The sequence below is a fragment of the Scyliorhinus canicula genome, chromosome 9 (assembly GCF_902713615.1).
Source record: "Scyliorhinus canicula chromosome 9, sScyCan1.1, whole genome shotgun sequence".
Lineage (NCBI taxonomy): Eukaryota > Metazoa > Chordata > Chondrichthyes > Carcharhiniformes > Scyliorhinidae > Scyliorhinus > Scyliorhinus canicula.
The window spans coordinates 193188403-193204367 of NC_052154.1; the positions used below are offsets into that span (position 1 = coordinate 193188403).

At 46.6% G+C, this 15965-nt stretch overlaps 1 protein-coding gene across 1 annotated transcript in view; it reads left to right on the forward strand.

The window, feature by feature from the left end:
• Window positions 1-15138, forward strand: part of nadsyn1 (NAD synthetase 1) — a 61513-nt gene extending 46375 nt beyond the window's left edge. The window contains exons 19-21 of the mRNA XM_038808401.1: window positions 7201-7329; window positions 7927-8103; window positions 14170-15138. Of these exons, the coding sequence (XP_038664329.1) occupies window positions 7201-7329; window positions 7927-8103; window positions 14170-14232 (369 nt within the window). The 3' untranslated portion in view covers window positions 14233-15138. The remainder of the gene's footprint in view (window positions 1-7200; window positions 7330-7926; window positions 8104-14169) is intronic.
• Window positions 15139-15965: the final 827 nt, after the last annotated feature.

Consider the following 15965-nt stretch of genomic DNA (forward strand, 5'->3'; position numbering starts at 1 on the left):
CAGACTCAAACATTAGCTCCCTTCTTTCTCCACAGATGCTGCCAGACCTGCTACAATTGACCTGCATTTTCTGTTTTTCTTTCAGATTCCAGCATCCGCAGTAATTTGCTTTTATCCATTCGTAGATAATAATCTTTATTGTCACAAGTAGGCTTACATTAACACTGCAATGAAGTTACTGTGAAAAGCCCCTAGACGCCACACTCCGGCGCCTGTTCAGGTACACAGAGGGAGAATTCCGAATGTCCAAATCACCTATCAGCATGTCTTTCGGGACTTATGGGAGGAAACCGGAGCACCCGTAGGAAACCGACGCAGACACAGAGAGCACGTGCAGACTCTGCACAGACAGTGACCCAAGTCGGGAATTGAATCTGGGCCCCTGACGCTGTGAAGCAACAGTGCTAACCACTGTGCTACTGTGCCACCCAGATAGGTGGTATGGCTCCGTTCGGATGTGTTTCATCCCATTGAACTCTGCCTGGAATTCTCCGCTGACGAGGGGGGTCCTGTTGTTGACACAAGGACATCAGGTATCACAGGGGTATAAAATGACAGCTGGAGTTTCTCTATGGCGGCACTGGAAGTTGTGGAAGACATCCGATGTGTATATCTCCATTTAGAATGGGCGTCGACCATTTTAAAAGCATTGGTCTCATGAACAGCCTGGTTATTGTGGGAAATGGTAGGCATTTGCATTGGTTATGGACGTTCCAGGACGGTGCTCGAAGGAGTACTCCTAAGCCGCCAACAATAGTGTTGGATCCAAGATGAGGCGATGGGAGTGATCGTTTTGTCCACCTTTAAAACAATGGTTTATGTTCCGTGATTATCGTAAAGTGCCGCCCGTGGACGCACGGCTGGAATTTCTTCACTCCGAATATCACGGCCAAGCCTTCTTTTTTGAATTGCGCAGTGTCACGCCGCATCTGCCATGATTGTATAAGCATCATGTTGCTCATACAATCACTCCCTTGGTGCCATCGTCCCATCGATGGGAGAGGACTGCTCCTGCTACACACAGGAAGGTGTTGCATGTTAATACCAGTGGTATTCTGGGATGGTGGTGTGCTAAGACGTTGGTGCAGCAGCAGCTGTTGTTTCATTTTTGAGAATACTTCATCCTCTGGCACCTGCCACGGCCACTTCTGGTTCTTCAATAATGCGTGCAGGGGTGCAACTAAGATGGCTAGGTTGGAGATAAATTTCCCATAATAGTTGACGAGGCCGAGGATTGACTTAAACTCTGTCATATTTTGCGGAGTCGGTGTCCCTTTTATGGCCTTTACTTTGTCCTCCGCAGGGTGCAGGCCTTATTGGTGAGGTATCCAAGATATTTTACCTTGCCTGTCTGAAACAAGTACCCTTTCCGCTTGAGGTGGACACCCACGTTGGAGAATCACCATAGGCCTTCCTTCAGGTTTGCCAAGTGTTCTTTTTCAGTGGCTCCTATGATGAATGCATCATCCAGGTACACTGTCATCCTAGGCAGCCCTTGAAGGATATTTTCCATTGCTCTCTGGAAAATGGTGCACGCGGATGAGACTGGGAAAGGCAGGCAGGTGTATTCATATAACCCCCTTATGGGTATTGATGGTGACACATTTCCTGGATGCCATATCAAGCTGGAAGTATGCATGACTCATGTCCAGCTTGGTAATCATGTGGCCTCAATCCAGTTTTGCATACAGGTTGATGTGTGGCATTGGGTACCGGTCAAGGCAGGAGGCTTTGTTGACAGTTAATTTAGAACTTTCCATAACGGAGGAACGACTTGTCGGGCTTTAATACCAGAATTACTGGCACAACCCAGTCCGCAAATTGTACCAGGCTAATAGTGCCAAGCCTAATAATGCCAGCCGCCCAAGTTCGGCATCTATCTTGGTGAGCAAGGCATAGGGGACTGGTCAAGTTCTGAAGTACTTGGGTAGGGCCTCCAGATCCACTTGGATTTTTTGCCCTTGCTCCTTTGATTTTGCTGAGACATTCCTGAACTACCTCAGGATATTTCCTGATGACTTTGTATCGGCAATGGGTTCACATTTTGAAAATTTGCTGCCAGTCAAATTGGATTTTTTACCAATCTCTGCCCAGAATATTGGATCCTGGTCCTTGTACGACTATTAGGGGGAGTCTGACCATTTGTTGCCCATGGGTGACTGGGTCATGATGGTTCCTATGATTCGTAGTGGCTCCCTCTTGCACGTGGTCAGCACATGAAGGTCTGTTCTCGAGACTGCAACTCCTGTGTCCATTTCCAAGAGATGGCCGTTTACCTGGAGTTTAACTTTGATTGGAGCAACTTTGAGGGTGGTGATGCAGTTCAGCTGCATCAGTTTTTGCTCTTTGGGCTGCTGGATTTGCAAGGCCTCGGCCTGAGGTGGCTTTGGCTTCCGACCTGAGCGGCATGCGCACTAACAGTCTTGTCTTGGGTATGTACTTCTGCTGCAGGTACAGTACTCTTGCGACTGTTCCCCGAAGTCCTCTGGGGAAGCTTCCCTAACATTTCTGGGGTTTTGCGGCCATCGACACATATCCTTGCATGCCGTGGCTGAGTGGTGAACAGGTGGTGGGTGGGCTGCCCAGGTGCTTTCTATGGGGAGCCCAGTTTTCCTATATGGGGTCATCCAATGTTGAGCACACTGTAGTCCATTGAACCTTGAAGTTCCTAAGTCCCTTTCCTGGCATTTTTCAGGGATAGCACCAGTTCTATGGTTCTCTTACGGTCTGGGGTGTAGGTTCTACAGCTGTTTTCTCTGTGTCGCGACATTGTTTATGCCGCATACCAGTCGGCCCCGTAGCCTTTCCGGCAGGGTGACCCATATTCAGTGTTTTGCTAGTTTCCTGAGCCTGGTCAGGAATTCCATTATGAAAATGAAAAATGAAAATCACTTATTGTCACAAGTAGGTTTCAAATGAAGTAGCCTCCCTGAACCGTGCTGGCCTGCCTTGGTCTACTTTAAAAGCCAGATATTTAGCCCTGTGCTAAACCAGCCCCTTATGGGTCAGAAAGTCTGATCCCCGTTTGTGGGGACCAGTGCTGAACGGTGCTCACCTGAGGTCTCCAAATTACCCGTTCTTCAGGAATTACCGATGGTCTTGGGTCGTAGTGCTTTGCCAGTCATTCTACCAGTTGATTAAAGGTTTTTGAGTCTGGAGCTGCCGGGTAAGTCAAATACTTAATAATGCTGGACATCGGGGATCCATAAGCAGTCAAAAAGATCACCTTCTGTCAGTTGTCATCCTCTATGCCATTCGCACAAAAGAAATAGCGCATCCTTTTGGTACACTGGGGCCAATCCCCCCCTCACCTGCATCATACGACTCGGGTTTCCCAAATACTGTAGTGGCATTTCCAGGCTCTTTTCATACGTTTTTTTCGGCACAGCTGTCCGGAATCCCGTTCTCGCTCCTCGTCGCCAGGGTAGTAATCCAGGACACACAGTGATGAAGGTTTAAATAGATTTATTCTAAACTCCAAAGTAAAGCCGCACCCTCGGTGCATTACAGCAAGTGTCCTGGCCCAGGTCTGGGATGGCATTTAAAGGGTTTGGTCTCCGCATTACCATGGGAACCCGTACTCCCCAAGGAGATCGCTGAGTGATTCCTCATGGCCCTGCTGAGGGTTATCACACCCATAACCCTCCAAATCGTTCCCTTTCACAAAATTACCTAATTCCCTTTAGGAAGTCACAATTGAATCCACTTCCACCAGCCTTTCAGTCAGTGCATTCCTTGCTGCGTAATCTTTTTTTCATGATTTTGCGTACGATTATTTTGCCAATTCCTTAAATCTGTCATGGTTCCAGGCCCTTCCTTCACTGGAAACAGCTTTCCCTCATTTACTCCACCAAAACACTTCATGTTTTTTGCACATTTCTATCCCTTCACCTTCTCTACTGGAAAGGCAGCAGTCCCAGTTCTCTATTCTCGCCACACGGTTGTGCCATTCTGGTAAATCTCCTCTGCACCCTCTCCAAGCCTTGGCATTCCTCCCAAAGGTTGCCAGAATTGGAATCCAAACTCCAGCTGGGGTAACTAGAGTTTTATAAAGGTTTCGCATAACTTGTTATTGTACTCTGCATTTATTTATAAAGCCAAGAATCTTGTAGAGCTATTTAACAGCTTTCTCATCTTGTCATACCACATACAAAGGGCATGTGTGTATACCCTAGGTTTTAAATTAGTCAGCAATGTTACTGTGTATCTAAGAGCCAGAATAAAATTTGTATTGTAGTTCTCAGCAGCAGGTGGCTGCATCCATTGCAGTTGTCATTTATTTATCTGGCTGGCTGTCTGTCTGTCTCTCTCTCTCTTCCCTCTCTCTCTCTTTCCCCCCCCCCCCCCCCTCTCTCTTTCTTTCTATTTCTCTCTCTTCCCCTCTCTCCTTTCCCCTCTCCCATCCCCTCTCTTTCTCTCTCTCTCCCCTTCTCTCACTCTCTTTCTCCCCCTCTCACTTCCCCCCTTCTCTCTCTCCCTATATCTCTTGCTTCCTCTTCCCCCTCTCTTTTCCTCTCTCTCCCTCTCTTTTCCTCTCTCCCCCTCTCTTCCCCTCCCTCTCTCTCTTCCTCTCTTCCTCTCTCTCCCTCTCTTTCTTCCCCCTCCCTCTCTTTATTCCCCTCCCTCTCTTTCTTCCCCCTCCCTCTCTTTCTTCCCCCTCCCTCTCTTTCTTCCCCTTCTCTCTCTTCCCCTCTCTCTATTCACCCTCTCTCTCCCCCTCTCTCTTCCATTCCCCCCTCTCTCTCCCCCCTCTCTCTCCCCCCTCTCTCTCCCCCCCTCTCTCTCCCCCCCTCTCTCTCCCCCCCTCTCTCTCCCCCCCTCTCTCTTCCCCCCTCTCTCTTCCCCCTCTCTCTTCCCCCCTCTCGCTTCCCCCCTCTCGCTTCCCCCCTCTCCGCTTCCCCCTCTCGCTTCCCCCCCTCTCGCTTCCCCCCTCTCGCTTCCCCCTCTCGCTTCCCCCCTCTCGCTTCCCCCCTCTCGCTTCCCCCTCTCGCTTTCCCCCCTCTCGCTTTCCCCCTCTCGCTTTCCCCCTCTCGCTTTCCCCCTCTCTCGCTTTCCCCCCTCTCGCTTTCCCCCTCTCGCTTTCCCCCTCTCGCTTCCCCCCCTCTCGCTTCCCCCCTCTCGCTTCCCCCCTCTCGCTTCCCTCTCTCTCTCTTTCCCCCTCTCTCTCTTTCTCCTCTCTCTCATTCCCCCTCTCTCTTTCTCCTCTCTCTCATTTCCCCCTCTCTCTCTTCCCTTCTCTCTCTCTTCCCCTCTCTTTCTCTCCTCTCGCTCTTCCCACCTCTCTCTTCCCCCCTCTCTCTTTCCCCCTCTCTCTTCCCCCTCTCCCTTCCCCCTCTCCCCTCTTCCCCCCTCTCTCTCTCCCCCTCTCTCTCTTCCCCTTCCCTCTCTTCCCCCTCTCTCTTCCCCCTCTCTCTTCCCCCCTCTCTCTTCCCCCTCTCTCTTCCCCCTCTCTCTACCCCCTTTCTCTTTTCCCCCTCTCTCTCTGACCCTCTCTCTTCCTCCTCTCTCTCTCTTCCCCCCTCTCTCTCTCTTCCCCCTCTCTCTCTCTTCCCCCTCTCTCTCTCTTCCCCCTCTCTCCCTTTCCCCCTCCCTCTCTCTTCCCCTCCCCCTCTCTCCTCCCCTCTCCCTCTTCCCCACTCCCTCTTCCACCTCTCTCTCTTCCCTCGCTCTCTTCCCCCTCTCTCTTTCCCCTCTCTCTCTTCCCCCTCTCTCTCTTCCCCCTCTCTCTTCCCACTCTCTCACTTCCCCCTCTCTCTCTCTTCCCCTCTCTCTCTGTACCCCCTCTCTCTCTCTTCCCCTCTCTCTCTCTTTCCCCTCTCTCTCTTCTCTCTCCCCCTCTCTCTTCCCCCCTCTCTCTCTTCCCCCCTCTCTCTCTCTTCCCCCTCTCCTCTCTTCCCCCTCTCTCTCTTCCCCTCTCGCTCTTCCCCCCCCTCTCTCTCTCTTCCCCCTCTCTCTCTTCCCCTCTCTCTTCCCCCTCTCTCTCTTCCCCCTCTCTCTCTTCCCCCCTCTGTCTGTCTTCCCCCCTCTCTGTCTTCCCCCTCACTCTCTTCCCCCTCTCTCTCTTCCCCCTCTCTCTCTGTCTTCCCCCTCTCTCTCTCTCTGTCTTCCCCCTCTCTCTCTGTCTTCCCCCTCTCTCTCTGTCTTCCCCCTCTCTCTCTCTCTTCCCCTCTCTCTCTTCCCCTCTCTCTCTTCCCCCTCTCTCTTTCTAACCCTCTCTCTCTTCGCCTCTCTCTCTTTTCCCCCCTCTCTCTGCCCTCTCTCTCTTTCCCCCCTCTCTCTTTCTCTTCCCCCCCCTCTCTATATCTACATCTATATATATTTTCATTACCATATGGTGTGAAGCACAGAGGCACAATATTAAAAACAAGAACATCTGACAATACATACATAGGAATCACGTGGTTTCTAACCCGTCTAAAAGCACTTTCAGCATTCACAACAAATCAGGAAAAGCATTCCAAGTATCAAGAATTCTATGGGGAAAATTTATTTTTATGAATATCAACATGTGAACCAAATTTCTGTGGTTTATACTGATGACCACGCAAAATACTGTAATTGTAAGGAAATAACTTTTCCAGCTTGGATGTACTCTGGTCATGTATCAATTTATAAACTTCAACTGAATCAAAAATCAATCTTCTTTAAAGATTGTAATCCAAGAATTCTTAAACCCTCGTCATAAGGTATTCCCTGCCATTTTACATCTTTGCACTGTTTATAAGCTGTACATCTCTCTGAAGGTGTGGCTTTCACACTGGAAGCATCCTCCAGTTGTGAGCATACCAGCTGGTTGTAGAGATTAAGATAAACACGAACACCGTGACTCAAAAAGGATGCCTTCCATGTTTGTAAAGCACTTTAAAAGTCATGCAAGACTTTACAATCTGAATTTACAATCTTTACCAGCTGGATTCCACTTCTACATAATGCAAATGCTTCATTGCAATTTTTAGGGGCGGCACGGTGGCGCAATGGTTAGCACTGCTGCCTCATGGCACCGAGGACTCTGGTTCAATCCTGGCCCTGGGTCACTGTCCATGTGGAATTTACAAATTCTCCCTGTGTCTGCATGGGTCTCGTTCTCATGACCCAAAGATATGCAGGATTGAGCATGCTAAATTTCCCCTTAATTGGAAAAAATGAATTGGTTACTTTACATTTAAAAACAAATTAATTGCAACTTTTATTTCTGCACAGGCTGATATGGGGATGACCTACTCGGAACTGTCTGTCTATGGGAAACTCAGGAAGATTGCAAAGTGTGGCCCTTACAGCATGTTCTGCAAACTAATCTACATGTGGAAAAGTATCTGTACTCCCAGGCAGGTAATATAACAGCAACTGTACAAGCATTTTGCTACAAGTAGTAGGCACTCATAAAATGTGTTAAAACATGAAGTGTTTTTGATTTAGATAGAACTGGAGTGTGTGCGTGTATTCATTTTCAGTCTAACCTGTATAAGTGAAAAGCTGTGTATTTTATTTCAAATATATATATATATGGGTGGGAATTCTCTGGCCGTTGCAATTCTCTTTTCCCGCGGCATGGGGTGTGTTCAATGGGAAATCCCATTGACAAGCGGTAGGAAGACGGAATCCAGCTGCCTGCGAACGGCGCTGCCGAGAACCATGCGGCTGGGGGACCGGAGTATCCAGCACCATGACATGTAGAATTAAATTGGAATCTTCATATCTAGGATTTTGCTTAAATTGGCTTGCTTTGGACTACTACATAATTAAAACAAATCTGTATTGTTTATTATCCAAAGTGGTTCAGCCAACACAGGGTTTAATAGAACATGACAAAATGTGAAACAGTTTCTCGTAGAGTAGGAATCTGTCCTCAACACATCATTGAACTAAACTGAAACTTGAAAAAGCATTTAAGAGAGTGGTGAGCTTGCATTTCTGATTTGTTTCAAGGTGGCTGAGAAAGTAAAGTATTTCTTCCGGATGTATTCGATTAACCGGCACAAGATGACTACGTTGACTCCTGCCTACCATGCAGAAAACTACAGTCCTGATGACAATCGGTTTGATCTTCGACCCTTCCTGTATAATACTGCATGGTCTTGGCAGTTCAAGTGTATCGATAACCAGGTGAGGCTTTGGGACCCAGTAGGCCGGCACACCCCTTAGATAATTCAACTTATTTGCTTCAGCCCTTGAACTATTAGACATTAGGGGTGTGGATGTAATAAACAAGTTTAGGGAGTTTAGGCTGGAAGTTAAAAGCCAGGACAGACAGAGTTGTCATCTCTGGTTTGTTGCCGGTGCCACGTGATAGCGAGGCTAGGAACAGGGAGAGAGTGCAGTTGAACACGTGGCTGCAGGAATGGTGTAGGAGGGAGGGCTTCAGGTATTTGGATAATTGGAGCGCATTCTGGGGAAGGTGGGACCTGTACACGCAGGACGGGTTGCATCCGAACCAGAGGGGCACCAATATCCTGGGAGGGAGGTTTTCTAGTACTCTTCGGGAGGGTTTAAACTAATTTGGCAGGGGAATGGGAACCGGACTTGTAGTCCAGCAACTAAGGTAGCCGATGTTCAGGACGTCAAAGCGTGTAGTGAGGCAGTGGGGAAGGTAACACTGACAAAGGAGAATGCTTGCAGGCAAGGAGATGGGTTGAAGTGTGTATACTTCAACGCAAGAAGCATCAGGAATAAGGTGGGTGAACTTAAGGCATGGATCGGTACTTGGGACTATGATGTGGTGGCCATCATGGAAACTTGGATAGAAGAGGGGCAGAAATGGTTGTTGGAGGTCCCTGGTTATAGATGTTTCAACAAGATTAGGGAGGATGGTAAAAGAGGTGGGGGGGTGGCATTGTTAATTAGAGATAGTATAACAGCTGCAGAAAGGCAGTTCGAGGAGGATCTGCCTACTGAGGTAGTATGGGTTGAAGTCAGAAATAGGAAAGGAGCAGTCACCTTTTTGGGAGTTTTCTATAGGCCCCCCAATAGCAGCAGAGATGTGGAGGAACAGATTGGGAAACAGAAAGGTGCAGAAGTCACAGGGTAGTAGTCATGGGTGACTTCAACTTCCCAAATATTGAGTGGAAACTCTTTAGATCAAATAGTTTGGATGGGGTGGTGGTTGTGCAGTGTGTCCAGGAAACTTTTCTAACACAGTATGTAGATTGTCCGACCAGAGGGGAGACCATATTGGATTTGGTACTTGGTAACGAACCAGGTCAAGTGATAGATTTGTTAGTGGGGGAGCATTTTGGAGATAGTGACCACAATTCTATGCCTTTCACTTCAGTAATGGAGAGGGATAGGTGCGTGCAACAGGGCAAGGTTTATAATTGGGGAAAGGATAAATACGATGCTGTCAGACAAGAATTGAAGTGCATAAGTTGGTTACCATAGGCTGTCAGGGAAGGACACAATTGAAATGTGGAACTTGTTCAAGGAACATATACTACGTGTCCTAGATATGTATGTCCCTGTCAGGCAGGGAACAGATGGTCGAGTGAGGGAACCATGGTTGACAAGAGAGGTTGAATGTCTTGTTCAGAGGAAGAAGGATACTTATGAAATGAAATGAAAATGAAAATCGCTTATTGTCACGAGTAGGCTTCAATGAAGTTACTGTGAAAAGCCCCTAGTCGCCACATTCCGGCGCCTGTCCGGGGAGGCTGGTACGGGAAGGCTGAGGAAACAAGGTTCAGACAGGGCGCTGGAGGGATACAAGATAGCCAGGAGGGAACTGAAGAAAGGGATTAGGAGAGCTAAGAGAAGGCATGAAAAATCTTTGGCGAGTAGAATCAAGGAAAATCCCAAGGCCTTTTACACATATCTGAGAAATATGAGAATGACGAGAGCGAGGGTGGGTCCAATCAAGGACAGTAACGGGAGATTGTGTATTGAGTCAGAAGAGATAGGAGAGGTCTTGAACGAGTTTTTTTTCTTCAGTATTTACAAATGAGAGGGGCCATATTGTTGGAGAGGACAGTGTGAAACAGACTGGTAAGCTCGAGGAGATACTTGTTAGGAAGGCAGATGTGTTGGGCATTTTGAAACTTGAGGATAGACAAGTCCCCCGGGCCTGACGGGATATATCCAAGGATTCTAAGGGAAGCAAGAGGTGAATTGCAGAGCCGTTGGCAATGACCTTTTTGTCCTCACTGTCAACAGGGGTGGTACCAGGGGATTGCCGAGTGGCGAATGTCATGCCCCTGTTCAAAAAAGGGAATTACAGGCAAGTTAGTCTTTCTTCGCTGAAAAGCAAAGCAATGGAAAGGGTACTGAGGGATAGGATTTCTGAGCATCTGGAAAGACACTGCTTGATTAGGGATAGTCAGCACAGATTTGTGAGGGGTAGGTCTTGCCTCCAAGTCTTATTGAATTCTTTGAGGAGGTGACCAAGCACGTGGATGAAGGTAAAGCAGTGGGTGTGGTGTACGTGGATTTTAGTAAGGCATTTGATGAGGTTCCCCATGGTAGGCTTATGTAGAAAGTAAGGGGGCATGGGGTAGTGGGGAAATTTGGACAGTTGGATAACAAACTGGCTAACCGATAGAAGTCAGAGAGTGGTGGTGGATGGCAAATATTCAGCCTGGAGCCCAGTTATCAGTGGCGTACCGCAGGGATCAGTTCTGGGTCCTCTGCTGTTTGTGATTTTTATTAATGACTTGGATGAGGGAGTTGAAGGGTGGGTCAGTAAATTTGCAGACGATACGATGACTGGTGGAGTTGTGGATAGTGAGGAGGGCTGTTGTCGGCTGCAAAGAGACATAGATAGGATGCAGAGCTGGGCTGAGAAGTGGCAGACGAAGTTTAACCCTGAAAAGTGTGAGGTTGTCCATTTTGGAAGGACAAATATGAACGTGGAATACAGGGTTAACGGTAGGGTTCTTGGCAATGTGGAGGAGTAGAGAGATCTTGGGGTCTATGTTCATAGATCTTTGAAAGTTGCCACTCAAGTGGATAGAGCTGTGAAGAAGGCCTGAGGTGTGATAGCGTTCATTAGCAGAGGGATTGAATTTAAGAGCCGTGAGGTGATGATGCAGCTGTACAAAACCTTGGTAAGGCCACATTTGGAGTACTGTATGCAGTTCTGGTCGCCTCATTTTAGGAAGAATGTGGAAGTTTTGGAAAAGGTGCAAAGGAGATTTACCAGGATGTTGCCTGGAATGGAGAGTAGGTCTTACGAGGAAAGGTTGAGGGTGCTCGGCCTTTTCTCATTAGAACGCAGAAGGATGAGGGGTGACTTGATAGAGGTTTATAAGATCATCAGGGGAATACCGTATATACTCGCATATCATGCGACTTTTGAAGACCTAAATTGTAACCTAAATTTGGGGGGTCGCATGATACGCGAGATACAAAATTCACGGGTGTTTTACTTGCTGTTTTTTCTGATGGGAAGATGTTCAGCCACTTGACGTTTCCATTCATAAAAACATGAATGGAAACGTCAAGTGGCTGAACATCTTCCCATCAGAATGCTGTGGTCAAAATCTGAAGAGTAGTATTCCTGATCATATGGGTAGTTTATTCAATACATGGCCGTCTTTTTCCGATACAGAATTCGCGGGTGTTTTACTTGCCGTTTTTATGAATGGAAACGTCAAGTGGCAGAACGACGCTAGTAAAGCCAGCTGGAAAGCTGTTCGATTCGCGAACAGCTTTCACAACAGAATCCACTCTGCAGAATCCACAATGATACCATTTGGAAGTTTTAGTTTGGGCATTAATTTCCAAAAAAGTGACTTGCATGATACATGAGATATAGCATAAAATCATGTTTTGGGGACAAAAATTTAGGGGTCGCATGATACGCGAGATCGCATGATACGCGAGTATATACGGTATATAGTGTAGACTTTTTCAGAGTCAGAGACTTTTTCCCCAGGTGGAACAAACCATTACAAGGGGATATAAATTTAGGGTGAATGGTGGAAGATATAGGGGGGATGTCAGAGGTAGGTTCTTTACCCAGAGAGTAGTGGGGGCATGGAATGCACTGCCTGTGGAAGGTAGTTGAGTCGGAAACATTAGGGACCTTCAAGCGGCTATTGGATTATGGTAGAATGATGGGGTGTAGATTAATTTGTTCTTAATCTAGGACAAAAGTTCGGCACAACACCGTGGGTCGAAGGGCCTGTTCTGTGCTGTATTTTTCTATGTTCTATTGGCACTGGAGAATTCCTCTATAGCGTGTGTGAAGATTTGCTCTTTGAGTGTTTCCAGCTAGGATTCTTCCAGAGATAACCTTTGAAAAATAAGTTTCAAAGTGATGCACAGCAGCATTGAAAATGTATTGAGAAGAATCCCCTCGTTTTGGATACCAGTAAGGGATTCTGTCCTTAGATGTTGGTGAAGAAAGACGGAACAATTAACATAATTGTTGGGGGTAGCACATGTATATGAACCAGACCTTTATTCCTCTTTTTCTTCATGGGATGGGGATGCACAGTTTACCAAGAATGGGGACTTATAGTGAGAGGTTTGCTGCTGCAATTTTGCCATATTTGTAGGCTTGTGTGCTGGTGGCTTATGCACTCAGTAAACCAACACAGGTTAACTCTTCCATTTTTATTCCCCTCTTTCTGGTAATATTTAAGGTCCTATTTTTGAGCCAGGGTTAGGGTATTCAACACACTGGGAAGCCCAGGACCAAGTCAAAAAATTAGACCTTTCTGGAGGGAAATTAGGGAACTATTCTACACACAAAGATTGACAGAAGCTTGGAACTCTCTTCAGCAAATGGCAATTGAGGCTGGATCAATTATAAATGTTGCACCCGAGACTGATTGATCAGGTTTTTGTTAATCAAAAATATTGAGGGATATGGAGTACATGGAGTTAGGTCCAGGTTAGCTGTGATCTCATTGAATAGCAGAACACGCTCAAGGAGCTGAATGACCTGCTCTGGTTTCTATGTCCCTTTTTTCCTACATAACATGTTCTCAGCTTTTCCTTGTTACAAAATGAAATGCTGTAAAAACAGCACTGTAGGCAAAAGTAGCTACAAAAAAAAAGTTATAAATTAGCTAATGAAAGAATTCTGTGTCGGAAAAGCTCAGTGAATTAATGGAGCTTAGATCACTCGGTGTTGGTCGGATGCCATTACAGAACCACAGGGTGCTGAGGTCCAGATTTTGCTTCCGACATACATGATATCCCGATCCTGTCTGTGTGGCAAGGGGAGATAGCACACTGCAGGCCACAGTGGTTGTAAGAAACTGGTGTCTTGTCACCTTAGCCCGCAGCTCACCTTCAATGCTGAAAGCATACTCCTTCAAATTTCAAAACGTTGTTCTGTACAAGTTTCACCACAATATCTTGCCATCCAAGTGTAACATCCAAGCTGCATTATTATTGTCTCAGTGTACATTATCCACGATCGAAACACGACCATGAATATTTATTTCTGATCTTTGGATGACCATTGCAGTACAACTATCTTTTCATATTTTCTTTTGCCTTTGTTGTAGCACTGATTTAGTATTTACGTCTGGCAGATTCTCTGATCCTCCAGCCTTATAGAACATAGAACAGTACAGCACAGAACAGGCCCTTCGGCCCTCGATGTTGTGCCGAGCCATGATCACCCTACTCAAACCCACGTATCCACCCTATACCTGTAACCCAACAACCCCCCCCCCCCCTTAACCTTACTTTTTTAGGACACTACGGGCAATTTAGCATGGCCAATCCACCTAACCCGCACATCTTTGGACTGTGGGAGGAAACCGGAGCACCCGGAGGAAACCCACGCACACACGGGGAGGACGTGCAGACTCCGCACAGACAGTGACCCAGCCGGGAATCGAACCTGGGACCCTGGAGCTGTGAAGCATTTATGCTAACCACCATGCTACCGTGCTGCCCCTTGCTACCGTGCTGCCCCTAAACCTTGCCACAAACCATTTATTTAAGAGTTAATCACTTGCATCCCAAGTATAATAGGAATGCTAACCACTTGTACAATAGGTGACTAGATGTATCTGGTGTACTGCTTAATAATTCCTAAAGAAAATTCTTCTGTCCTGTAACCTTGCTTCCCCTAACGCTGTAGTTCATTACAAATGTGCAGTCTTGCCAGCTGACATGTCTCTTGCTCATTTCAAGCTATATTTTTATAAATGTAAAGTGCCTTTACCTATCAGTTATGAAAGTTCTTCACGTCTCATTTCAATTTTTCCCCCCTTCAAGGTCTTAAAGCTCGAAAGCAGCCAAGAAAATTGTGTTGATGGTGTTTGCAACGAGCTTGATTGAATGCCATTGTTGTTGAGCAGAGCTGCCTGCAATGAATATACGCCATTATGTGCCGACAGATTTGAACTGTATTAACTTGTCATTGAAACTGTACAGCAACAAAACCTAATGGTCTGTTGAAAATCAGTTTCTTTACTGTGCAATAGTAATCATTTTCAAAGACAGTTACTGCAACAACTGTAACTTATATATAAACAGCACCTTAAACCCAGTAAAACCTGCCAAGGTGTTTTACAGGAGTGTTTGAAACAAAAATTCACACTAAACTAAAGGAGACAATAGGACAGGCAAACAAATGTCCGGTTTAAGAGATGGGTTTTAAGCAGAGATTAAAAGGAGAGATAGAAAGGCAAAGACTTATCTTCACAGCTATTCAGCAAATGAGAGTTGTCCAAGGTTAAATCTGAAAACACTATAAAGAATGTAAACCTAGTGATATCATCAATGGAGTAGGATTGTTGCCAAATACAATTTAATTTAATTTCACTGCTGTGACGAGTACAGTAGAATAATGTTGCTTTTCAAGTTATTGGTTTCATTGCCATCAGACTTCACAATCTATATTGCCTTACCCAAGAACTCTACCGTCATTCACAATTTATTTACAGACTTTCTGAAGGGTCCATGCACAAATAATATCAGAGGTGAGGGTAAAATGGCATACAATCAAGTGCATGTGACACTCGTAGTCATTAATGTTGGCTTGGGACTCCACAAGGACGCATGGCTGTTGATGTCACCTTTTTCCATGCTCATACTGAATCAATGTTCCTCCATGTTGAATGGCATGTTGAAGAAGCACTGAGGGTAACAAGGGGACAGAATACACTCTGGGTGCTTCAGTGCATCAATGAAGAGTGCGGAAGGCATGTCAGGAGCAGCACTAAGCATACCTAAAAATGAGGAGTCGACCTGGTGAAGCTACAGCACAGGGCTAGTTGCGTGCCGACCAACATAAGCAGCAGGTGCCAAAGCTAAGTGATTCCACAACCGACAGATGAGATATAAGCTCTTTAGTCCTTCTTCAGTCCAGTCCAGTTGTGAATGGTGATGGATGGTTAAACAACTCACTGGAGGAGGAGGCTCCACAAATATCTCCATCCTCAATGATAGAGGAACCCAGCATATCTTCAACAATCTCAGCCAACAGTGCCAAGTGGATGATCCATCTCGCCGGCCTCCTCTGGAGTTTTCAGCATCACGGATGCCAGTCCTGAACCAATTTGATTCGCAAGAAATGGCTGAAAGCACTGGATACTGCAACGGCTGTGGGCCCTGATCTCTGCAACGGCTGCGGGCCCTGACAGTATTCTGGCAATAGTGCTGAAGACATGTGCTCCAGAACTAGCTGTGCCCCGAACCAAACTGTTCTAGTTCAGCTACAACACTGGCATCTACCCAGCAATGTGGTTTAGGGGCTGGTTTAGCTCACCAGGCTAAATCGCTGGCTTTTAAAGCAGGACAGCAGCACGGTTCGATTCCCGTACCAGCCTCCCCGGACAGGCGCCAGAATGTGGCGACTAGGGGCTTTTCACAGTAACTTCATTGAACCCTACTCGTGACAATAAGCGATTTTCATTTCATGTGGAAAATTGTCCAGGTACGCCCTGTACACAAAAAGCAGGGCAGATCAAACCCAGGGCAAATCCAAACCAGCCAATCAGTCTACTCTCAAATCATCAGTAAAGTGATGGAAGGGGTCATTAACAGTGACCCCTTACTTAAGCAATAAC